The sequence below is a fragment of the Spodoptera frugiperda genome, chromosome 3 (genome assembly GCF_023101765.2).
Source record: "Spodoptera frugiperda isolate SF20-4 chromosome 3, AGI-APGP_CSIRO_Sfru_2.0, whole genome shotgun sequence".
Lineage (NCBI taxonomy): Eukaryota > Metazoa > Arthropoda > Insecta > Lepidoptera > Noctuidae > Spodoptera > Spodoptera frugiperda.
The window spans coordinates 5,330,972-5,358,015 of NC_064214.1; the positions used below are offsets into that span (position 1 = coordinate 5,330,972).

At 33.4% G+C, this 27,044-nt stretch overlaps 1 protein-coding gene across 1 annotated transcript; it reads right to left on the bottom strand.

Annotated features, from left to right (window-relative positions):
• Positions 1-3,238: 3,238 nt before the first annotated feature.
• On the bottom strand, positions 3,239-24,024 carry LOC118274171 (clavesin-2). Its single transcript, XM_035591599.2, has 6 exons — positions 23,802-24,024; positions 17,244-17,414; positions 16,779-16,873; positions 14,154-14,298; positions 7,485-7,678; positions 3,239-4,963 (listed from the first exon to the last, which is right to left on the bottom strand). The coding sequence occupies exons 2-6, from the start codon at positions 17,389-17,391 to the stop codon at positions 4,664-4,666; spliced, it is 882 nt and encodes a 293-aa protein (XP_035447492.2). The 5' UTR covers positions 17,392-17,414; positions 23,802-24,024; the 3' UTR covers positions 3,239-4,663.
• Between the last annotated feature and the right edge of the window lie 3,020 nt (positions 24,025-27,044).

A 27,044-nucleotide genomic window follows, 5' to 3' on the forward strand; every position in this document is an offset into this window, starting at 1 on the left:
GACACAAATACATACATAGGTAATTAATCTAAGTTTATCAAAGCAATACGTCTATCAGTTCCAATGTTCTGAAACTGGAACAAAGCTGGGTCTCTGCCGGTGACAGTTGAGTTATTATGAGGAAGCTCCGCTGATTAGCTGCGAACACAAAAGGAAAATGAAGAAGCCTTGTGTATCTACTGATAATATAACGGAGATATAAATAGACTGTGATCTTGTATGTATTGTGAAACTGTTCGATAATAAATAGTACGAGTATATCGTATGGCGACTGGTGATGGCATAGTAGATAGATTAAAATTTCCACCACCCCTTGACTTCCTGCGGGTTTCGTAAGAGCTAATTAAGAGGCAGTGTCATGACTATACCGTTTGGGGAACGTGGCAAATTCATTCAATGAGCCCCTCTTCCCAATATAAAAAAGAAGAATGGTTAATATAAAAGAGAACTTCGGAACTGGGGTACCGGTTCAGGGTATGTGGCATTTTGCCTGTTAGCCACCCTGTAGTTACGCTACTGCTAAGAGGCTACATAATTAATAAAACTGATTGTTTTGAACTGTGAGTTTTAACCACTCCTGATCGTCTTTTATAAGTGCACATCTGTTCAACCCTTTTGGTTCGGGGATGAAAAGGCGTAATGACATCTGGAATTGTGGAAAACAATAAATTAATTTCATTGAAACAATATTGTAGGTTCATTGGCTACATAAATAAGACGATTACTGGTTCGATTTTAAATTGATTTCATAATGAAATTCAGTATCAGCCCGCGGCTCGCCGAATCTCATTAAAATGCACCAATTAAAATCTCCACACGAGTTGTGGGATCCTGGTATAAACAAAACAAACGTGTTGTATTGCAAATTGAGTATTTTATCGGCACTCCGTCCGACTGTATGCCATGGTCCAATGGATTATGTTTTATCAAAGTGATAGCAGATATTTAAAAGTGTTATGTTTGGAAAAGGGGAAGGGTAAGGGTTTTAGGTTCAAATTTTGGGAGCTAACAGGCATTGCAGAACCGGGGCAGGTGGTCTATTTAGTGTTTAGAGAACCATGTTCCCGATTGTGGGTATGTGTGTGATGGTAACCTGCGAGGCGGCTTTGTGACGTACGTATGAATCTCACACTCTCTAGTCTGTTGCCCAAAAGCTAGGCACCATTTAAAGGTATCTCATCAGAAAAAATCTCAATTATTCCTTTATACGTATCCAAACATTATAATTTCAGCTCAATTCATAATTAAATACGTCACAAACAATGAACCACTTTGTATTTAAAATAAAACATAAATACTAATTTCGCCCGAATTGTGTAACTAAACTGTATCTCGCTAATTTGATTTAAAAATAAAATATTCCACTGACGTACCTTTGATGTTGAATGTTCAAGGGGCCATCATTCTGAATTACATTGTGTAAACATTTATAAACGAACGCTTTATGTTTACTACATCCCTAGTACATAGGTCTGTTTCACGAGAAGTTTATGTTTGTTTTTAACAAAGATTGTTGATATTTTTGAAATAATTGTAAATACAAATCTATTACTGTTTGTTAATCTCACTAAAACTCAAAAATGAACCGATTTGTTAGAAGTCCAAAGGCTTAAAAAAAAATATTTATGGCGGTACGAAGTTTGCTAATAGTAATAATACATGTTTTTCTGAGTGTTTCTGTTTATAATACTTTCTCAGTAATCATTAGTAATTGCATAGTGACTGTCAATCGGAAAGTTTCGATGTATATTATGTATTCGTGTGTTGAGAAAAGTACAGTAGGCTCGGAAAATTAGTTTGAAAATGTATGGAATTCAAGCTCGTGATGTTTTGTCTAAAAAATGTTATCCCCTCCAAATATTCTGCTTATGTATATGTTTAAAAAACTAGTATTCAAGGCTAGTTTCGTGACTAATTAGGGACCTACAAAACCAATTAATTATTTTTTCAAATATGCTAAAGTCTAGCTTCTAGTCTACAAGGCTAATATTACAATTATGTTAATTAGTTCTAATATTTTAGTACACTGTAGATAGGATTCTTAAAATAAGTATAGACATTATAATTAAAATAGCATTGAATTATTATACAACGTGATACTTAGTTGACTATTAATTTTTTGATACAGGGTTAAGTCAAAGTCGAACTCAAAATTATTTATTTCAAATAGAAGGCACTCTTGAACGTCAAGCAAATATTAAAATACTAAAAAAATGTCTGTCTGTCGGTCAGTCTTCTAGTGAAGCTATTTGCTTGTTCCAAAGTGTAGATTTCTATGGAGAAGATCTCTTTTTCAATCCAGGTTCACACTACAATTCTTGGTTAAATATGCTTGCCATTAAACACATACGTGGAAAGGTCGTATTATGTATACAGAATGTATATAGGTATCTTGTATATAGTGCTTTATGATATTTCTCACATTATTATAATAATTACTAATAATAAATTGATTGATCGATTTTGTTCCATAGACACTCAATCCTAATACGTCAAAAGGGGAACAACCTTTAATCTTACTTACCAATTGAATAATCACTATTCCTATATTTGGTACCGGGGTATCAGAGGAGTAACGTAGATTGATGGTTACGGAAGCAGGAGTATTCCACGTTGCTATGTAATTTGAAGTTTGTTGGTAAGATAGAGTGAACTTTGGTAACTTGGTTTGTGTACAGGAAGCAGTGCTGGATTAAAGCCGAAACGCGGCCCTGTTGCAAATGATGAATAACAGGGTTACCCTTGGGTTACATTGCACCTTGATATTTATGATGTAAATAAATAATCCAGTAAGTATATTTTCACTATACTTTGTAGATTTGGACATCAATTTCAAGCATCTTTGGACGAATTTGCATGATTACGTATTTAATTTGTTTTGTAGGGTATACTTGCCTAGCGGGTTACCGGGGCTCCGGCCCGAAAAGCAGGTCAGTAGAGACTCTCGCCTAGTGTGGGAGATGTCATTGGACAATTTATTGGAACTCCTTCAAAAAAAAAAGCCTGTAGAATTGCCAATTTACTTCAAAAGTAGTAACATACGTAAAGTTTAAGGATCAAACGAATTTGTTACATGAACCAAAACTTCCAAGTATGTCATGTAATCCTGGTACAAACTACAAAGTGGAATTGAAATCTATAAAGTATGTAGGACATTGAGACTGTCGACATCTCTGTTCTAAATTGTTCCAACATTATTAAATTAATTTAAAAATAAAGCAACAATAAAAACATCCTGTTTGTATTTAAAAGTATAATTTCATCTATCTATTTAGGTAAAAAAATATCACAAAATAATCATTATTATGTATTAGTCTAGCAATTTGACTTAAACCTTAATTTACATAATTATAAGGTCATTTTTAAATCCAGAAGGCACATAGCTTGGATAATTTAAGTTTTTATACAGTTAACGTTTAAACGTTTTCGATTTTGCGCTCATAAGATGGCACTAGTGAGACGTAATAATTACAAATTGATTGGCTAAATGACTTGATTTGAAAAAGTTACTTTAAATCATGTTTTAGGAAATACACAATATCTTTTTTTTATTATAGAATATACTAGGCCACCATACGCGTGAAAACCCTCATTAAATGGGTTGAAAAACTACATTATAAATGATATTATGTTCTTTCTTTTTCTTTCTATTTGAGCATTGAGCATTTCTTCGTAAAATTTTATTTAGTACCTTCGAAACTTTAACAATACCTTATCTTCGTGTTTGACAGTGGTGACAGATTTTAGTTTTCATCTAATTTGACTTTCAATCAGAATTGTTAACTTTGACTTTGACGATCATTGTTCTCAAAGGTATCACGTTTTCATTGCCCGGTAAATGTAACAATTATGCACTAGGTGCTTACTACTTACGATTTTTACATTTTTTAAATAGACATAAATAGGTAATTGACTGAACCTCACAGATACCTTATATCCTAAATTAAACTAAAACTACAAAATCTATTAATCTAGCACCAAAACTTAGTTCCATACATTTTATTGACATTCACAATTTTAAAAACATGTCTAAATGCAAATAGTACCTATAGAATAATTATGGTCAATTTGTTAAGTAGATATTTGTTGTATACTATTGTTCATTACGTAAGAGCTACAGTCCATGTTGCGTCATTTGCAGGCTGCGTGCATTCGTCAAAATCGTAGTAACCGCTTCCTAGACAGTTTTCATTGTTCCTTAGCAAAATGCAATCATTTGTCATTCATAGATCGCCTATTAGATCGCCTATTATTTTGTGAAGAATGCATGCATTCGCCAAATGACGTGACATGGACAGTTACCCTAAATCACCATCAAAAACATTATAGTAATGCAATTTATACTCTATTTTCTTCGTGTTACGAACCTAATTATATAACATCCATTTGTGTTTACATTTTTTTCCATATACTCGTATTGACAAGACAAAGATGGCACTAAGAAACAATCTCACAAACGCTTAACCGTGTGGCATTTTCCATAACGTCAATCAGTATAGAGAAAATTGGCCTTTATCTAACTTCAAGATTTTGACTTGTTTATGGATAGTTTATATACTATTTACTGTACAATTTAATTATAAACGTGGCCTATAAGAGACTATAATCTATCAGTCCATTTAGAGTAATCGATCAAGTGCCAATTAACAAGTCGACAACATAATTACTCCTTGATAACATAACCCAATTGTTTCATTTCCTTATCAAACTGTTCGTTTCGGTATTTCTTTATCTTTGTCAACCAGACTCCGAAGTTTGCGCCTGCCCTACATTGGCCTCCGTACCTGGGAGGGAGGCACTCTAAATCTAAGTGTTTTTGGAGTGATTGTAGGTCGTTGCCGTGGAAGTGTATGTACTGCCACGCGTGTTGCGGTATGAACTTCTTGAAGATGTAGAAGAATGTGTTCAGGATCCAGGAGTAGTTGATGATATGGACTCCCTTGAGGCGTATTGGCACTGCTAACTGGAAACAATAAATCACTATCAATACGTAGTATAAAACAAAGTCGCTTACTCTGTCCCTATGTCCCTTTGTATGCTTAAAACTTTAAAACTACTCAACGGATTTTGATACAGTTTGTTTTAATAAATAGAATGATTCAAGAGGAAGGTTTATATGTATGTAACTAGCTTTTGCCCGCGACTTCGTTCGCGTGGAATAGTGACTTCTGGCAAATTTTTGGTTTTAACCACATAGTTCCCGATCTCGCGGGATCTCTTCAAAAATGAGACGTGGAAGATATTCCAGGGAACTCTTCAAAAATCAACATAATGAGCTCTGCGTTTGAATTTAATAGATGTATACTTACTTAGGGCATTGAAAAAATAGTTTAAAAACGGACTTAAACTAAAGAAATATTATAATCTTTCCGAACTTAAGATGAAAACTGACTTAAAACTAAAGAAAGCTACGAATTACGAATTTATAACAATTAAAAAATAAATTATATTACAACCTATCCTCTATGCTATAATAACCAAGCTTAAACTAAATAATTTAAAAGAAACGACTTAAATCTAATCTAATTAATTTATAAATTAGACTTACAATTTTATTAAAAAAACTAACTACAGTAACTACTAATAATCGATATCAAACTAAACCTACGTTAAATAGTAAAACCAGGAAAGCCCAACAAATAAACTTATTAATTGATAAATACAACGAAACCAATTTAGAATATACGAAACAGCAGGACCACTACAGACAAATAATCATACGACTGATATACACTTTTTCTACGATAGTACCGAAGCGCTCGGCCGATACCCAACCAAATGAATGTAACGAAACCATAGCGCGATCTATTTCGATCCCAACGCCATCTATCGAGGATAAAGACAACTTGGATTATTTATTTATACAGTAGAAGCTCTTTATTCGCGGGGTATGCGTTCCGTAAATATGCCGCGAATACAGAAACCGTGAGCTGTATGTCCGGAATAAATTTATTTCTTATTTTTATTTTTTGATTTTTGAAATAAAAACTATCCTATGTCCTTTCTAAGGTTCTAAACTATATCTGTACCAAATTTCAACCAAATCCGTCAAATAGTTGCGGAGATTAATGGTATAAGCATAGAATAGTGTTCGACGTGATTCTTTAATTTGACATAACTTTTTTATTTATGAACCGATTGACATGAAACAAACACTAAATGTAAATTCAAGCATACCGCAATATATTCGTGAAAACCGTATCCAACTCGGATCAGCCGTTTCTGAGATTAGCGCGCATAGACACACAGACAAACAGACAAACAGACAAAAAAAAAGTTAATTACATTTTTGGGTTCGACATCGACATAACAATAACCCCTGCTAATTTTTTTATTTTTATTTTCAATGTACAGACAGCACTTTTCTACGATTTTATTATATGTATAGATGTATGCAAAATATATAACCAACGCACCCATGCAAAGTTGGGGCGGGACGCTATTATCAAATAAATGAAGAAATACCTCACTGTATAGACTAATTCAACATCATAATATAAATAATTAGTAAGTATATTGAAACAAGTTCAAAAATTAAATTAGCATTCGGTAAAAATCTCTATGTAGGTAGTGCTTTTTTTTAATAAAATTATATCTACTTTTCAGAATTAGCGACACATCATTCGATTTTATATTATACGAGTACTGTTTTATTTTTTATCACAATTATATATATATGAAGGCTTCTGGAATTTTATCTTATGCATGACATCAGTTAGAAACTCCTCAACAATATGAAGTTTTTGTGCCCTTGAGACAATTATTGAGCGTTCTCACGATTAATCTGTAACATTGTCTCTGAATAAAACTGATAAACAAGTATACAAGAGTAATATTCAAATTCCCAAGGAAGTTTTAAATAATGAAGAGATTTTTGTCTACGGCATAATAAGGGATACAAGAACTTGGTTAGTTCTTGTTTCAAAAGTTCACATATTTGAGGTACTGTGTGCAATATTTTAAAATATCACCTTAGCGTTTGTTCGCGTTCGCGTTAAGTAGATATAGTATTATTGTTAACAAGCAGTCGACGTGATTATGATGACATGACACAAGCTAAACACTAGTTACGTTAAAAATAAATGACATAAGAGCAATATATGTACTTTAGCTAAGCCTTTAACGTCGTGGTGGCCGGGCGGTTTAAAACGCTCGCTTCTTGTGCATCGGAGTGCGGGTTCGAAACCTACTAACGGCAAGTACCAATGTGACTTTTTCCGAGTTAAATGTACTTTTTAAGATTATTCAGACACCACTGACAAGCGGTGAAGGAAAACATCGTGAGGAAACCTGGGCTTATAATTGCTAATTATAAGTTTGAAATCGCCAACCCGCGTTATGCAAGCGTGGCGATTAGTGCTCAAATCTTCTCTCTCTATCTATAGGCTGTTAATGTGGTGTGATGATGTAGTCCAGTACTAAGAAAGTAACATTTTTCACTATCTTGCAGGTGACACCATAAACACCATCAACCAGATACTCACCCCCATTAGACAAACAATCTGGTAGGCCACAGTCGGAGTCAGGGCCGCGACATGGCGTAACGTAAGGCCTTCCAAGTCCACGATCACAGTGCCGGCCAGGATCTGCAACTTCGGCTGCCTGATACCGATCTCCATCATCGCCAGACCTGCTCGCAGTAGGTCTTCCACAGGGTACTCACTTGGGTCCCACTGACCTGTAAATATTTATTTTCTATTTAAGGTCAAGTAAGAAGGAGGCTTTTTTATGTTCAATATAATCTTCATTTTTCGCTTGGTACGTTATAAAGTAAGATTTTGTATTGTCAGAAAGATTCAGTAAGTAATATTAATTGAATTGATTAACTACGTAGAAGGTGTTTGTGTTCTCCCTAGCACTACTCGAAGTCGTAGTTAAAGTCAAGTCATTTATTTCAATTAAACCACAGAAATAAATAATAGTCTGCCAGTCTGTCCGTCGGTGAAGCTAGGTGTTCGTCTGTCGTGATCGCCTGAAACCTTTATGATTATTTCTTTCGAATCTTATGAAGACATAATTAATTTAAGGGTAGATTGCTAAGAATTTCCAAATCGTCATGTTTTGGAAATTTTATCAAATGATAAAAACGACTGTCTCACAACATTCCATTTTAGGAATAGTGACTTTACCTGGGACACAAGAATCCAATAAAAAGCAAAACTTTTTCTGTTAACAATTTCCAAGTGCCTCGTGAGCCTGGAGAGTTGTGGACCCTTTCCCTTTGTGACTCGTTATTGTCAACTTTTATGTAATACGAGACATTCAAGCACTTTACATACATGAATACTTTATGTATTTGGTATGTAAATAATATTGGGACCTAGGCTTAGGTATTATGTGAATATGGCGTTAAGTACGTCGTTACTAGGTATAGTCAATAATAATAATTCACTCGTGTTATTATAAAATCTTTGTACAAAATACTGACATTTATACGGAGGATTGCACCCACGCTTTTAATTTTAAACGTTATATAAGAACATGATTGTTCTAAGCATATGATCCCACGATTTCTGTGGAAAGATCTAGGTGCTATTGTAGTCTAGACTAGACTTCACGAAATAATGATTTTATTGTATAACAAAAAAAAGGTTAACTTAGTGCTTGATAAATGATAAATGATAAATGATAAATGATATTTATTTTGCAAATAGGTTATAAAATAACACTTTTACACGTCAATCTCTTAAATAACTAGATGAGGCCGGCATTTCCTATCTGACTACTCTGAGAAGAAATGCCGAAACAAACTCAGAGGTCATAGTCTCTTTTAAAGTCCAGACAAAATCAATTAAAGATGTCGGAGAACCGTGCAAGTTGATTCTGTAGTGGTCTTTTGAGGAAAGAACCACAGCAGTTTGAGCGGACCTGTTCAGATGGCAGCACGCATGTGTCAGTTTACAATCAGCTCAGCTGACGGCTGTTGCTGAATGATCCGACGAACAACACCAACCAAAAGAACATTTGGGTAGGCCACAAAAATGCTCAAACTGTCAGAATATAATTTACTAAAAATAAAATGACTAGCAAAAGTCTCACACGGTCCTCAAACTAACAATTTTAAAAGGAAATCTATACATATAATAAAATCGTAGAAAAGTGCTGTCTGTACATTGAAAATAAAAATAAAAAAAATAGCAGGGGTTATTGTTATGTCGATGTCGAACCCAAAAATGTAATTAACTTTTTTTTTGTCTGTTTGTCTGTTTGTCTATTTGTCTGTTTGTCTGTTTATCTATGCGCGCTAATCTCAGAAACGGCTGATCCGAGTTGGATGCGGTTTTCACGAATATATTGTGGGATGCTTAAATTTACATTTAGTGTTTGTTTCATGTCAATCGGTTCATAAATAAAAAACTTATGTCAAATTAAAGAATCACGTCGAACATTCTATGCTTATACCATTAATCTCCGCAACTATTTGACGGATTTGGTTGAAATTTGGTACAGATATAGTTTAGAACCTTAGAAAGGACATAGATATATTTTTATTTCAAAAATCAAAAAATAAAATAAAAATAAAATAAAAATAAAAATAAAAATAAAAATAAAAATAAAAATAAAAATAAAAATAAAAATAAAAATAAAAATAAAAATAAAAATAAAAATAAAAATAAAAATAAAAATAAAAATAAAAATAAAAATAAAAATAAAAATAAAAATAAAAATAAAAATAAAAATAAAAATAAAAATAAAAATAAAAATAATAATAAAAATAAAAATAATAATAAAAATAAAAATAAAAATAAAAATAAAAATAATAATAAAAATAAAAAAAAATTATTCCGGACATACAGCGCCATCTATTGTTCAATTTCGTACTTATAGTACGGAATTGAACAATGTCGGGCTGTTCCTATACTCCGTAGATAGATGGCGTTGATCGCGCAATGGTGTGGTTTTAATTCATTGGAAATTTGTTTTTACAAAATAGTAAAAAGCAATGAAAAATATAACATAATACAACTTTTAGTACAAAGAAAACGCTCTAACGGAGTATAGATAATTCTATGTCGATCGTTACACGACTTCGGTTCATGTTATTGTTTTAATTCATCGAAAAAAAGTTAACAAATAGTAAAAAGGTATGAAAAAAATTATATCAATATAATTAAACTTTTAGTACAAAGAAAATGCCCGAACGGAGTATAAATAAATAATCCAAGTTGTCTTTATCCTCGATAGATGGCGTTGGGATCGAAATAGATTGCGCTATGGTTTTGTTACAATTATTTGGTTGGGTATCGGCCGAGCGCTTCGGTACTATTGTAGAAAATGTGTATTATCAGTCGTATGATTATTTGTCTGTAGTGGTCCTGCTGTTTCGTATATTCTAAATTGGTTTCGTTGTATTTGTCAATTAATAAGTTTATTTGTTGGGTTTTCCTGGTTTTCTGGTTAAACTTTTTAACGTAGGTTTAGTTTGATATCGATTATTAGTAGTTACTGTAGTTAGTTTTTTTAATAAAATTGTAAGTCTAATTTATAAATTAATTAGATTAGATTTAAGTCGTTTCTTTTAAATTATTTAGTTTAAGCTTGGTTATTATAGCATAAAGGATAGGTTCTGATATAATTTCTTTTTTAATTGTTATAAATTCGTAATTCGTAGCTTTCTTTAGTTTTAAGTTAGTTTTCATCTTAAGTTCGGAAAGATTATAATATTTCTTTAGTTAAAGTCCGTTTTTAAACTATTTTTTCAATGCCCTAAGTGAGTATACATCTATTAAAATCAAACGCAGAGCTCATTATGTTGATTTTTGAAGAGTTCCCTGGAATATCTTCCACATCTCATTTTTGAAGAGATTCCGCGAGATCGGGAACTCATCATCATCATCATCATCATCAGCCTATAGCTATGGGAACTATGTGGTTAAAACCAAAAATTTGCCGGAAGTCACTATTCCACGCGAACGAAGTCGCGGGCAAAAGCTATATAAAAATATAAAAGGAAAAAATATATATAAAACAATGTCAAATTATGTTAATGTCAAATTGTATAAAAAATGTAACTATATGTTACAAACATGTCAGCAACACCTGTGTGGACATTATAGCAGTTCATTCCCAAGCCTGACTATCCTCCAAGTAGTCTTTTATTTTATAAAAAGCTTTACTACAAAGTTTTTCTTTAATAACATTTTTAAATTTACCTAGGTTTAAACTTTGAATATGGCTGGGAACTTTATTGTAAAAGCGTATACATTGACATCTAAACGAACCGCTTATTTTCTTAAGTCTAGTAGTAGGAACAACATATTTATTTTTATTTCTAGTGTTGATATTGTGTATATCACTGTACTTTTTAAATAATTTTATGTTTTTATGAGCATACACTATATTTTCATAGATATATTGAGAGGCAACAGTCATTATATTAATTTCTTTAAATAGTTCCCTGAGAGAATGCCTCGGACTAAGATTATAAATTGATCGAATGGCTCGCTTCTGCAGCACAAAGACAGACTGAATGTCAGCAGCATTCCCCCACAGGAGAATACCATATGACATGATACTATGGAAATAACTAAAGTATACTAGACGCGCTGTATTTACATCAGTTAAATTTCTAATTTTTTTAACGGCATATGCTGCTGAGCTGAGCCTTTTCGACAACTTATCTATATGTGGGGCCCACTGTAGCTTAGCGTCTAGGGTTATACCTAAAAAGATAGCTGAATCTACAGGGTCCAACTCCCCGCCCTTGATTAGCACGCTGGTTTTGACATGCCTAACATTTGGTGTTGTGAATTTAATGCATTTAGTTTTTGATTCATTAAGTAGCAAGTTATTGGCACTAAACCAGCGTACTATTTTTGAGAGAGCACTATTTACATGATCACTGACTAATTGTCCACGTTTGAGTTTAAATAATAAAGAGGTATCATCAGCAAACAGTACTATCCCATGGTTATCCTTTACAAGGTAAGGTAAGTCATTAATATAAATAAGAAATAAAAACGGACCGAGAATTGACCCCTGCGGAACACCCATCCTAACAACAGACCCGGCAGAAATTTTCCCGTTAATCTCAACTCTCTGAATTCTATTACTCAAGTAAGAGATAAGTAGGTCCAGAGAGTTGCCCCGCATTCCATAATGGGATAGCTTCCTGATCAGTGTTTCATGAAGGACACAATCGAACGCCTTGGATAAGTCACAAAAAACACCCAATGCGTCCCCCGAGTCCTCCCACGCGTCATATATGTGATTAAGAAGTTCAACACCGGCATCAGTTGTTGAACGACCCCTTGTAAATCCAAACTGGTTGCCATGCAATAATTTATTTCTATTAAAAAATCTTTGCATCTGATTTAGAATAATTTTTTCAAAAATTTTACTGAATGTAGGTAGTACTGAAATAGGTCTAAAGTTAGTGGGGTCAGAAGTACTACCCGATTTAAATAACGGAGTTATTTTACTATTCTTCATGAGATCAGGAAACACGCCACGATCAATACAGTTATTAAAAATTAAAGCTAATACAGGTGCCACAATAGTTATTACAGAGCTGGTAATGTACACAGAATTACCCCACAGGTCAGCAGTCTTTTTCTTATTCGAAGTATGGAACGTTTTAATTATATCTGTATAATCTATGTGTTCAAAATTGAAACTTGAATGGCAAGCTACAACATTTTCTTTTAGTAAAGATTCTGCGACAGTGGGTGATGAATTCAAGGACCTGGTAGTGGAAACAGGAATGTCCGAAAAGAAGTTTTCAAATGCGGCTGCAACTTCAGCATCAGATTTAATTACATTATTATCAATTACCAGATTATATTCACTACTTCTCCTTTTAGATCTTCCTGCTTCACCATTAATAATACTCCAGGTCGCTTTAATTACATTGGAACTGTTTTTTATTTTAGAGCTCAAATATAGTGATTTAGCAATAGAGCAAACTTTTTTAAACAATTTAGAATACTTCTTTACATATTCATTAAATTCAATTGTGTTTATAAATATCCTCTCGTTATAAAGCTCATATAGGCGTTTCCTACTTTTATAGATGCCAGTGGTTGCCCATTGACTGAAAGGCGCATTGCCATGAGCTGGTATGGTTTTAGGTGTGAAGGTAGATTTAAACTCGGTATGGTAAATATTTAAAAAATCATCACACAAGTTATTCGTATTTTTATTCCTTAATAATAAAGGTAATTTGTCAGAGAGTTTAGATTTGAACGTTTCAATGCGTCTTTCAGTCTTTGGGTTAACAATAATATGTGGTTTCGACACTTTATTTACTTTATTTTCTATTGAAATTAATTGTCCACAATGATCTGAATCAAGCAATGATATAATTTGTTTATTAGTTGGTACAATATCAGTATAAATATTATCTAGACAAGTAGCACTAGTAGGAGTTATCCTAGTGGGCTCCAGAAACAGGTTCGTTAGGTTAAACGAAGCAAATAAACTTACAATTCTAGTACTTAAGCTAGAATTTTCCAACAAATTTATATTAAAATCGCCACAAGTAATGATGAATTTATTTGAACTACTGAGTTTATTTAATACTTCATCTAATACTGTTTCAAAACAGTCATACAAACCAGAAGGTGGTCTATACACACTTAAAACAATAAACCGCTCTAATTCCACACAGGCTATTTCAACAGTACGTTCAACAGAGTAACCAACTATATCCTTGCGTTCTTTGAATTTAAGATTGTTATTTATTAAAATTAGTGAACCACCATGTATAGCGCTTTCTCTGCTGAACGAGCTACCAATCTGATGATTACCAAAGTTGAACATTAGCTGATGAGATTTCAGCCAATGCTCAGTAATGCACAAAATGTCAACATTATTACAGTTTAAAAATAATTCTATTTCTAATTCTTTACTCATGAAACCTTGGATGTTTTGGTGCACCAGATTGATAATATTACTGTTGAGTATGCAAGAGGATGACTCTATTGTCTTGCTTTTTAATTTAAATTACTAGTAATATCAACATTCAATGTCACATTATTAATATTAAAGTCAATGAAGAAGCTTAGTGCTTTAATTCTCTGAATAATATTTACTAACTCATTGTGCGAAAGATATACCTAAATATAAATTGTTGTCTCAGTTCTGACTGTGATGCATATGCATCAATGTCATGATGTCCTAGTATATAGTAACAAAACTATGGCAATTCTTACCGAATCTGAAGGCGGAAAGTCTCCCTGTATCTGGTCGGTCCAGCATGGTGCCTTCATACGCATCCTTCACCTTGATGAGGTCCCAAAGGTCCACTCCTTCGTAGAGATGCTTGTTCTCTTTTCTGAACGTGCAGTATCTGACCAACTGGATACAGGGTTATTAGTAAGTTTTTAGAGTTATTATTTAACGATCTGTTTATAGTATTTGTATGTTAATGCCTGACATAATTATTATCGACTATTTTTATATTTATCGACCAGAATGACAACTGATTGTTGACTGACAACAAATTAAAAGTACCCATAACCGACGAGTAAGCATGAAAAGACTGATGACCTGTTGGTGAAGCGAAAGAAGTATGTAAGATTCGTAGCAATTGGCGTTCCATTGTCTCTGCCTACCCCCATGGGAGACAGGCGTTATGTAGGTATGTATGTATTAACCGTACGGATTAACCGTTATTCTTATTTGAAAAACTGTTTGCTTTCTTCAGAAAAAAAAACTCATAAATATAATATTTTAAAGAAATATAAATTAAAACACTAAGAGCTACCAGAAAAACGCAAGCCCATATAAAGATGTTTTTGCTTCCCTGTTTCATTTTATGTTCCAAAAAAATCTGTCTGTTAGACAATAATTGACTGCACTCTGCTCAAAACAATGTAGACAGGTATATTTATATATAGATAATAATCTTAGTTACAAGACTTGATCTTTAACACCCATTATGAACACAGCAAAACACCAAAATAGACATAACCAGTTTATCATGACCCCACTTATCATGATCCATCCGCACTTTCGTCGGTCAGATTATACTGGTTTTGTATAGCTTGATGTGTCGTGTATACCAATGATGGTAGATGACTAAGCAGCTTAGTGAACAGTTATGTACATGTTTGATACATAAGTGTTCAAGTATTTACTTTATTATGCTTGTCTGTTATGTTATTGCTGTAATCGATTGCTCACAAGTGCATCGATGTTTGTTTTCTATGTTGGACAATGTTATTTAGGGTATCCCCGAAGGGGTAGGCAGAGATGCACATTACGGCAAGTAATGCCGCTATACAATGTACTCCCCTTTTCACCATTTGTGTTAGGTATAAGTCCCATGTAATATGGGGTGAGCCTATTGCCATATACTTTAAACCCAAAAATAAATTATTTAGAGTACTATAAGGTAAAGTACCAACCGATTAGGTGATTATTCATTGTGAGAAAAAAAAACGACCCTGCCCAATGATATTATAGTAAAAAGATTTTAAACAGTTATAATGTTTGGAATTCTGACCTTTCCCAACAAGATTGCTGATGGCCCTGAATGCATCAATTCGAATAAATTTACAGTCTTTTTACTTTTTTTAATGAACTTTATATACCCTTCACATTAGAGCATATATTTCTTTTTTAATTCAAGTAATTTAATTGAAATAATTTATTAATCCATGTACTAAATTAAAAACTAACCTGTTTATATTCAGCAAGACGATTTTCAAGCCAAACATAAAAGGAATAAGAACGAACCTAAATTATTTTCTTTTAAGGCTGCTTTTCCACCAGAGATGTGCTATGCTATGTATGTGTTTGGCTACCACCAATCGTATTCATTGGTGCATATAGCTGAGCTCTGGTGGAAACGAACTCAGCTAAGCTATGTTTTTTATATGGAAAACGCGTGCTATCGATGTGTGCTGTGGATGGCTTCCCTATTATCGATACATCGCATACTCGAGCCGCACATCTTCCTCGCACAGCTACATAGCTTAATATCGGTGGAAATAGTCGCATTAGTTTCTCTTCATCTTCGTAGTATAGCTAAATAGTACATCTTTGGTGCGATACATTTTTTTGTAAACGTAATAACAATGGAATTTAATTAAAAATGAAACGGATTTAATATTTATTTTTTTTTGCATTAAATCCAATTGTTTTATTGCCACAACTAGTTTTATCTACCTTTGATGCTAAAGTCGCTTCACCTCAGACATAGTACATAATATATTGTACTTTGAGAAGGTATAGTAATACTGATATCTTCGTCTTGAAAGAATTTTAATAGTTTTATGATATAAGCCGGTAAACGAGCAGACGGATCAAATCATGGTAAGCAATCGCCGCCGCCCGTTGCCGGCCTTTTGGGGGTTAGGAATTTTAGGGTTTGTTGGGGCATCGGGGATTGGGAAGATTGGGAAGGGGGGTAATTGGGCCTCCGGTAATCTCACTCGCACAACGCAAGCGTTGTTTCACGTCGGTTTTTTGTGAGGCCGTGGTATCACTCCGGATGAAACGGCCCTTTCATGGCGAACGGCTACGTCTACGCTACGTCTTATTGGAATATGCTCTCCGCATATCAAAAGGTAGATTCTGCCTACTCTCTTTTGATGTAACAGTCACGATCGTTAATCGTATATTATGTACATTTTATACAATTGTAATTGTTTGACTTCGTATAACATTTCTGAGTACCCAACTAATGTTTAATCATAGTAAAGATCCTAAGTAAATATACAAAGATCAAGTACTTACTACATATGTAAGTACGTACTTATAGATCAAGTGTCTTTGCTTGAAACTTGTATGGACGTCGCCATACAAGTATTGAACACAAAAAACATACCTACCAGTTTATGTGCTCTTGGTACAATGAATTCTCTCGCTCGAAGAAACCTTAGCAGGAATTCGTCATCTGTTCTTAAAGGCTGGCATTCGCCCCTATCTGAAACGATATTTTTTATTAATGTAAGTGAAAGAAATATAGTTTCAAATAGTTGATTTGTATTTATTTGTTATTTGAAGTTTCCTTTAGTTAATGAGATGCAACTTCAATGTTTTTGGTAAGACATGCCAATCGACGATCGATGATTGGTTAAGGTATATTTGAGGTAAGTGAATGACCTGCAAAGTGTCATTGACTGCTTACCCACATGCAACTGTCAAAAATAATGTAAATAAATAATTTATGCACATAACTCACAATTGACAACAGGCAAAAAATAACCCCTGTACAAATTCATTTAAACAATGGAAAAATGACATTTTCAAAAAAAGCAGCATATGCCACGTCTTTTCTATTTTTCAATACTTACCAAATATCATTTGCCTAAGCTCTGTGATGGCTGCTGCCCTGGTAGCTAGATTCTCTTTGCACTGCTCATATGCCAACTCCATTAACTCTGGGTCTTCTTTCGTGTTTACTTCGGCTTCAAAGCCGATTTCTAGGAAGCACTCAAACATTATGAAGTCTTAGTGCTTACGATCTGAAACAAAATTAAAAGAAATGTATAAAAGAACCGAGCTGATCGGGCACAGTGCAATTGGATTTTAGATTTTAGAAATATTCAATACAGAGTCTGGAAGCGTTCTTAAAGTTTGCATTCATGACGTAATTTGTCCGTTATCCTCTCTTTAAGGGGAAATCATCCAAAGATTTCTCCCGCCTTGGGCAAGGCGAGAGGGAGTGTCAGTCTCTTAGTGCTTAAAACCCACCCCTTTCCTACTCCTGCTCTTTGAGTTGGAGCCCCGGTAAACCCGCTAGGTCGTCCGCAGCTTTGGGTGTCCATTACCCATAGTATATGTATATTATGGTATCTACCTAAGAATAATAAATACTATATAAGAATAATAAATTAAAACTGCGCATGAGCTGAAACTGAACCATCGTTCAACGTAGTCATTAAAGTATTATTAATATACTTAATTGACTCATCAAATGGTATGCAGTCAACTATAGTTATTTACTAGCTGTCCCTGCAAACGTTGTTTTACCTTATAAATTAATAATAAATTATTTCTAGAAAATAGATAGTAGCCAATTCTCAGACTCACTGAATACGCTTATAAAATTTGGTAAAAATCGGTAAAGCCGTTTCGGAGACATACGATAACAAACACTGTGACATGGAAAGTTTATAAATTAGATAATATCTATCCGTAGTAAAATCCTAGGTTGTCATTCATATGCAGTTAATTTAATTCAATGTGATACATTCAAACATCTTAAACTGTTTATAAAATATTTTGATTTGAATAAACATGTTGACGTAATGACATTCACTGATAGATATATTTTAACTACCTTTATAAGCAGATGATACTTATGATATCAGTAGGTAGTATGATGCAACCCGTAGACGACATTATTACAACATGCTTTGACTATATTTTCGTGACATCATAGGTATATGAGCATAAAAAATCCCTTATAATAACCTTAACCCATTATAATATTTAGAACTACCTAACGCGGCAAACTTCGTATAGCCTCAAACATTACTTTCTCACCTTTTAAACCTTCCCAGGACTACTACAAAAAATCAAGACCAAAACTTGCCAAATCGGTTCGGCCATTCTCGAGTTGTAGCGGGATTAACGAACAGCAATTAATTTCTATATAGGTATATAGATTCAATCCATTCGACGATAAATCGTTTATTATTGCCCACAAAAACACAACGGAAATGTATATGTTCCGTAAATGTTGACCGCTCGTTCAAATGTTTGTAAAAAATCTACTTATTTGATGGGACGACAGACTTAAGGGCCTATGCACACTGTGTTTTTTAAAACGCACCGTCGACGCGCGTTTGTAGCGATAGAGACGTGATACGCACGCAAGTCAGACGCAGCCTGTAGACCTTTGCACACCTGACGCGCTTGTGTAGCCATACAGACGCGATGCAAACGCGTGTCTGTAGCGATACAAAAAATCCAAAATACGCGTCGACGGCGCGTTTAAAAAATGTCGTGTGCATAGGCCCTAAGATGTAATAATTTCTACTAAATATAAATAAGTAAAGCAGGTAAAAGAAGTTTTACTGCCAATAATTGGGCAGGGACAGGACAGGTAAAAACCCAAAAGAACTTCGATTGAAGTACCTTAAACTGTTCAATTCAATGTTTAGCCCAGAAAACCTGTTTTGTTAAAAAAAAGATTTGCGTCTTGTTTAATTTTTTTTATAATTTTTTTTAACTCATTTGATTGTTTGTAAACTTGTTTTTGATTAACTTAATAAATCAATGATTCTGTAAAACGTGACATGAGAGTTAATTGTTTCTTTAATCCGATGTAATAAAATATAAACAATCTTGTTTTTCTGATTGATGTAATCACGATCGGCGATTAGCGTCGCATAGACAACATTAAAAAAAATATGGTAAGATCGAACCCAAGATCTCATGATCCTCAGTCATGAAAGTACCCTGTTACTAGGAAAGCAGATAGTTGAGAAGAGTAAACAGATGTCTCTGAACAAAGCGGTGACACTCGCTTATTTGCCCGCAGGGTCTAAAACCCAAAATTTGTTGAAATCACGGCTGCCCATCTATCATCTTCGAATAATATTTCACAAATGTAAAGGCCACCATATTTGGGGACATTTCATCAAGTAAAAGTAATAAATCACATCTTTAAATACTTTACGCGTACCTACTCCTGTCACAAATATTTTCATACTTTAGAAAGTAAAGTAAGATTTATTATGAGAAATACATCGAAAATATTAAATTCCATGAAAATATTATCACAATCGTATTGTTCGTGTGGAGTTGGGATGACCATTTTGTATGTTTTGTTCCAGAGATTAACTGCCGTATTCGGAGACATTTAATGATTACGGTACTTAAAGTATTCTTGAGTAACAATTTAGTATATCCTCACGTCTTTGATAAATAATAAATGATAAATGATATTTATTTTTGCAAATAGGTTACAATGTAACTATTTTACACGTCAATCTCTTAAATAACTAGATGAGGCCTAGGCATATTTTCCTATCAGATTTATCCCTGAAGGGGTAGGCAGAGACACATTAGGGCACGTAATGTCACTGTACAATGTATACACACTTTTCACTATTTAGTACCTACTTTTCATCTATGTTGTAAGTCCCATGTAATAAGGTGGTGAGCCTATTGCCATATACCGGGCACATTTCCAGTCTCCATGCTACGACTGAGACATTTTCGAAAATCTGAAAAAAGCCAAGCATTACTTCGACTGGCGTCTGAGTAACCATTAAATAATTCTGAGTAAGGCGGTATGTTTATTTTTGTCTGGTTGAGAGTGGACCCTGTTTTTAAAATTCAGGGTTAAAGAACTAACTAATACTTAAAAATATGTAGGTAAGTCTTATTCTGCACTTAAAGTGCTTAGTATTTAGACAACTAAGACCTCTATGATTTAACTTAAGCTACATAGTATAATTACTGCAAGTAATAGAAACATATAATTATTCTCAACTACTGGAATACAACGTTGTAAAGACTTAATAGTAATTTAGACTTAAAGGACAAGTTCTTGTATTAATGTTAAATGTTAACTAAATATGAGAAATAGTCAACAAAAAATTGAGTTAACCAAGCAAGATATCCTATAAATCAAAATGTTTCGAATAGTAAAAAAATCACATATTTTTTTGCCTACTAAAATGGGAACTTTACCACATTTTATATTTGATTTTTATTTCTAGTACTTATACTAATTTACCGACAAATACATATGTTATTGAAACTGGTTATAAGCCCTACCGACCTAATTCTAAACGACCATGACAATAACCTCTATATTCCATGTACCAAGCTAAAACTCAGTCAAAGTCTAATGATAGATGTGTCATACGTACCTAGTATCATCTACATCAAAGCAGTGAGCTGGCTAACCAGTACCTACGTCACAATGCACTCGTATTATAATCCCCAGTGATTGTCATGCAATTTGCTATGCTCCGACAGTCGGCTAAATTGTATACATCGCATCGCTATGATGCTATGTAGACTGCAAATGGAGTTACAACTGTTATGTGGTTGATTTCCTCTATTTATTTGTATTATGTTCTGTTGGTACCTAAGCAGTATGAGGCAAAGTGCAAAATTACATGCTTACTAAAAAATCTGTTCCCAGCATTGTTCCACGCGCCCGTCCCGCTACAGACTACCTATCGGGTTACTGGGGCTCCAGGTCGAAAAGCAGGATTAGAAGTGAGATGATTTGTAGACAGTAAGAGTCAAACAGTCCCTCTCGCCTAGCCCAAGGCGGTAGAAGTTATTGAATGACATTCACTAATTTAAAAAAGTGTTGTTTCACGCCGATTCTATATAAGACAATGGTATCACTCCGGTTGAGGCAGCCCTCATCCCGAAACATAACTGCCCCAAGTAAGAATGTAGCAAAAATCCAATAGCAATATCAAAAATTACCACCAGGCCGACTATTAAAATAAAACTGTAAAACTAAGTAACTAACTAAAAGTCACGCTTGCATCCGCTCGATTTTATCATAACACCGGATTTTGATATTCGTATACACATTCCATACTGAAGGCTGTTTGTTTTAGCCTCGTTCTACGTATTTAATTAATATATTTTTTAATATTTACATTTCAGATCGATATAATACTAATCAGAGACCTTGTTTCTGTAACGAAATTCACATTATCTTAGTGATAAAGGTAATTATCTGAATCAGATAATTGGATTAGTATCCTCTGAACTGGGAGGACCATTAGGTCCCAGCTAATCGTAATTATTGACCAAACATTATGAGAATTAGTGGGTTGGCTTAAATTGATTATTCCTTAGTTAGAATACCAAGTATTCTGTCTTTACTCGGTATTTTGTCTTGGAAGTTTGTGTAACATAATTTGGATTACTCATCTTGATCTAAAACTACATTTAAAGGTCAATATAGAATAGATGAACAAAGTTAAAAGGAAAATAAATTTACTTCGAAATAGAAAAAAAATAATTAATTAATCATAAACATTGCATCACGCGTAATGTTTGGACAGTAGCCTTAGTATGAGTTTGCTTTATGTATGTTAAAAGTAATCGAAATGAGAGCGCGTTCGGCACTCTGATTGGCCGGCTGGAATAAATCAACCAATCAGAGCACGCGAAAGCGCTTTGGTTTCAAATACTTTAAACGTAAACCAAATTCATACTAAGGGTACTGGTTTCGTTAGTTTTTTATATATTGTGCTATACATCATACCTAGATTTAATAGATGGTATCAAACAGACAACAGGGAAAATTCCACGTTATTACTTTTTTGCCGGACTTTGTGCTCAGTGGTCGAAGTTCAGAACAACCTGCCCAGTGAAGTTAATATTAATTGCCACTAACGTCATACCTAAATAATATTCGCCTATTTATCAATAAGGCTATGAACATATTTCCGGGAACAAACCGTAGATTTATCTACATCAAAATACTGTAATCCAAGGACAGATTAATTCGTACGTTTCATTAACTTTGCCTATATGTAGGTATGTTTGTACGGCAACTCAGAAACTGCTTAAGCAAATATGATGATATTTTCTGTACTTCATTGGGATATTTGGGCCATTTTTTTTCTAAATATCTGTTTCGTGTTAAAGGACTAGTTAACACATGTGATATGTATAATGTACTAAACTTTACCGGTTTTTATAAAATGTAAAAAGAAAATGTTGATCAAAGTCAAATAATTTATTTTAATTGAACCATAATTAGGTACTATTTGAAATGTCAATAAATAAACAAATACATAAATAATAGTCTGTCAGTCTATCCGTCAGTGAAGCTAGGCGCTCGTTTGAGTAGATAAAGCGTAACAAAAAAAGTAGATCAGAATTAAGTATTGATATGGATGTACATAATTATGTTCGTTTTTTAAGTACGAGTTGATCTTCAATGTTTTAAAACAGATGTGCCATATTATAAATTGTTATCAACTCCTAGGGGACAAAGTGCAATAATACATTGATAACAGTTCACAAACAATTTTATTATCGACGTTACTAGTATTGACTACTGTGTGTTTCTTTTGCGCAAGAGTTGTAATCTGGCTCATTGTTATGGCAGGCACAACATGGGCCGCTGGCACTGCATAGGTACTAGGGTGGCATTAATCCAAGGAGCCTTGTGTAACGTCTCATTATTACTTTGTTGTAGTGCAGTTGTAGTTCCTTTAGTATTTATTTACACATCGTTAATGCATTTAGTTATCACTTATTATTAAACTTGTTTGTTAATTAATATTTAATGTTGAGTTCTTTTTAATGACTAGCAGATTTTGATTTATTCGTCCTCTCATACCTATTCCTTAATAAAGATTTGTTTCTTAAATATTTTAAGTCAGTTTCCAAAAGCTGTGTAATTATATCTACTAAAAATATGCATAAATAATGACATTGTATAACTTAACCAAAATGTTTGGTTTGCAATATTATACTTATACTAATTCTTCTTACTATATGGTATAATTTAGTTAATATCTACCTAAGATAAATCATAACAATATTCACATCATGAAGTAAACAATAAAAATATATCAAACAAAGAAATATTAATAAAACGTTTAAATCTGCGTGTTATAATGTTCGTATGTAACTATGTATGTAGGGTAGGTCGTACTTTGATTTAATTTTATCTGAAGTAGTTGTTAGTAAATGCAGTTTTAAACTAGATTCATAAATACATAAATAATAGATTCAGTAATTTCTTAAAACTTGCATGAAATGTTTATTATTTCAGAGAAATACTTTCCCAATTATTTACAAAGTGTACATATGAGTATTTCATCTTGAAATGATTTTGTTTATTTTAACATGGAAATCCATATAAGTAATAAAAAATAAAAAATATAAATAATAAAAAAAATACAAACCTCAAAAAATTAATAAATCAAAACGAAAAAAAAATACACTGAATAAATATCACTTCACGTTCACAGCATGTTCTATTTTTTAACAATAACACACACACGTCCTCTATAATCCCCTGTCAGAACTACTAATAAAAAAGTACGTAACGTTGTCCGAGTATAATCATATCATTGTCACTAGATTCTCGTTCAAGGATCGCGCGTTAACTGCGCGTGCGCCGATACTAAACATGTTTTTGTTCCGAACTGACGTTTCGATGCATCGAGAGTGACGTCACTGTAAAATAAAGGCGTTATAGTTTATATTTTTTTTTCTTATATTGCATTGTCAACAAACGATTATTGTTTAATAAGATTAATGGTTCATTTAAAACGTTATTTTGGCTATTGTATATCATCCGTGACTTTATATTATCTCTTTTTAATTTATGATCATCGTAGTTTTTGTCGTAGCCTTTTTGAATTTTGTGCATGTGTTTTTTGTATTCTTTTTTTAAGATTATGATGTTTAAAGATGCTTAATTTATGATGTTCGCTAATCCGAAGTGACTAAGTATTTTACAACGGAGTTTTGTTATAAAGTGTTTATTAAACTTGATTCCAAATAACATAATTGTTTTCTGAACCAAGTTTCTAAAGTTGTACTGCGGCCTACTGGGGCTACGGCTCGAAAAGCAGGAATAGGAACAGGGTGGTTTCTAGTCAATAGGTCAGAGTCTGAGACTCTCTCCGCTCACACTAGGCGGGAGAAGTCATGGATGCATTTCAATACTCAAAAAATAAATAGTTTCTAAAGATCTCTGTATATAGGTAAGATTCGGAACTATCAAAAGCCAATTAATAAAACAAAAAAAGATGTTATTGAAATAATCAAATTGTTTCGATTGTCTGTACAAACACAATGACTTTGTTCCTTTAAGGTAAAAACTAAAACAGCTTGCAATTCCTCGATTAAAATCTTATTGCCTATTTTTTATCTATCGGCTTTGTCTAAAATATTCTTCTTCATGCTCCCATCTATCTATCTAAGCAAAAATATTGGTTGAGTAGATTTAGTTAACAAATAAACAAACAAACTTTCTTTTGCATTAGTAATATATTAAAATGAGATGTAGAAAAACCGGTAAACCATTTACGTCACACCAATAAGTTATTAGTTTGAACTTTTTTCAACTAATTAATTTTTTCTTCCCTCTTAACAAGAACTGATGCCATTGACGTCGTACACGAGCTATCGATGTCGGAATCAATATATAATTAAAATGAAATTTCCTGTTTATAAGTTGGACTCGATTTTAAAACCAGCAAATATCTATCTGTAGAATAAAATTTACATTTGACAGTATTTAGTACCTATAGAAAAATGGTCAAAGTTATCTACCGTTGGAAAAATCGATGCTTAGTCATTTTTTTTTTTGAAGGGAGAGAATTGTCCAATGACCTCTCCTGCCGTGGGTAAGGCAGGCGGGAATACCAAACTTTTACTGACTAAAAACCACCCAGATCCTACTCCTGCTTCGAGCTAACCCGGTAACCGGTAAAGATAAAGATAGTCTGTAGTATTTTTATAGATGATGTTGATTTTCTTAGAATAACTTATTAATAAATATTATACAAATACCTAATGAGGAAATAAGGAAAATCGTGTTTCCTTTACCTACTAATAAACTTTAGTATGAATTTGCTTTACGTTTAATTAGTAATCGAAACAAAAGCCCGTTCGGCGCCCTGATTGGCCGGCTCGTATAAACCAACCAAACAGAGCGCCGATTCGTTTACTTTAATCGTAATGCAAACTCGTACTAAGGGTACTGAACATCTATTGATTTGCCTCATTCTCACACATTATAAACTTATTAAATTACTAAAATATTATTTAAAGTAGTCATAATCGAAACATGTGTTGTGTACTGCGGAAAAAGCCATCTCCCTTAGTTCACCATACCGAAACACAACTTGCTACTTGCATCCGAACCAGTTCAAATTACGTAATTGTCAAAATTGGGTGCCCTATTGATACACTTCTGTCTGTCTTTGTATGATACAAGTCTTGCAATCGAGTGCATAATAACTGCATTTATTGGCTCATATACAATATTATATGAAATGTTAAATCATTAACATTTTACAAAATGTCGAGAAAGTAAACGATTTTTATGTTAATGTTGCATTTAATTTTAAACCGCATGTGAACGTTCTTAAACTTTAAAGTTGATTGAAAAAATAATGAAATTTAATATTAATAGCGATTGAATTGTTATATAGTTAATTTTTCGAAATGTCTTTTGAGTTAATTGTTTTTAAAGATCATCTTTTCGATTGCAAGTGAGGCTTAAGCTGTAAGGTTAATTGAAAAAATAATTGAAATTCATTTTTATGAAGATTGTAATTGATACTTCAGTATTTGATTAGCATTTTGGATTATGGTTATGAACATCAACTTATGTTTAATGTTTATCCAAATGTCATATTAACTGAATCTCGCAAGACTGCTGAAATAAAGTCGTAATACTGTAACTCCTGCAAACGGGTGAACGACTGTCGATTGGCGGTGCCAATGCCAACCTCGTGGCATCTAGTAAAGTACCAAGATAAGCGTCCACAGGCCTGCATCGCACGCATCGTACGCATTCCGTATGACGTCATCAGTACGCATCGCATGTAGGCATTGCTCATGATGCGGTCCGTACGATGCGGATCAGTGGACGAGTTGTATGAGTTTCTATTACAAGACAAATTAAAATCCGTTGCCTATGATGCGGGCCTATGGACGCGTAGGTACCTTATACATATATAAGAGTTCTTTAAAAAATATGCTTGGGTTTCCCATTCCAAAATTCCGGTAGTGAATGTACTTAATAAGCATCACAGAGTTTGGAATCAAGGTCAAGTTCAGCCGTTAATTATTATGTGAAGTAAAAACTGATACATATTACGTTCAATAATTTTGTTTCCAATGTAATCTCTTTTATAAGACTGACCAGACTAGACTATACTATTGTATCTTTTATTGATATTCCTTTACCAATGCATATGTACCTAAATCATCATCTGCGTTATTTTTAGTAATGGCAAGTCGGTACCGACCTTTTAGTTTGATTTCCTGGGCCAACCAACTAGTTATTATGTTTTTTTTTTGTTTGCGATATTCTCAGACATAGTAGGTATTGAATCTGGATTCTGAAATTATGCATGTTGGGGAATAATCTCACTCATATTGTTGAACTCAATCACACTCATTATAAA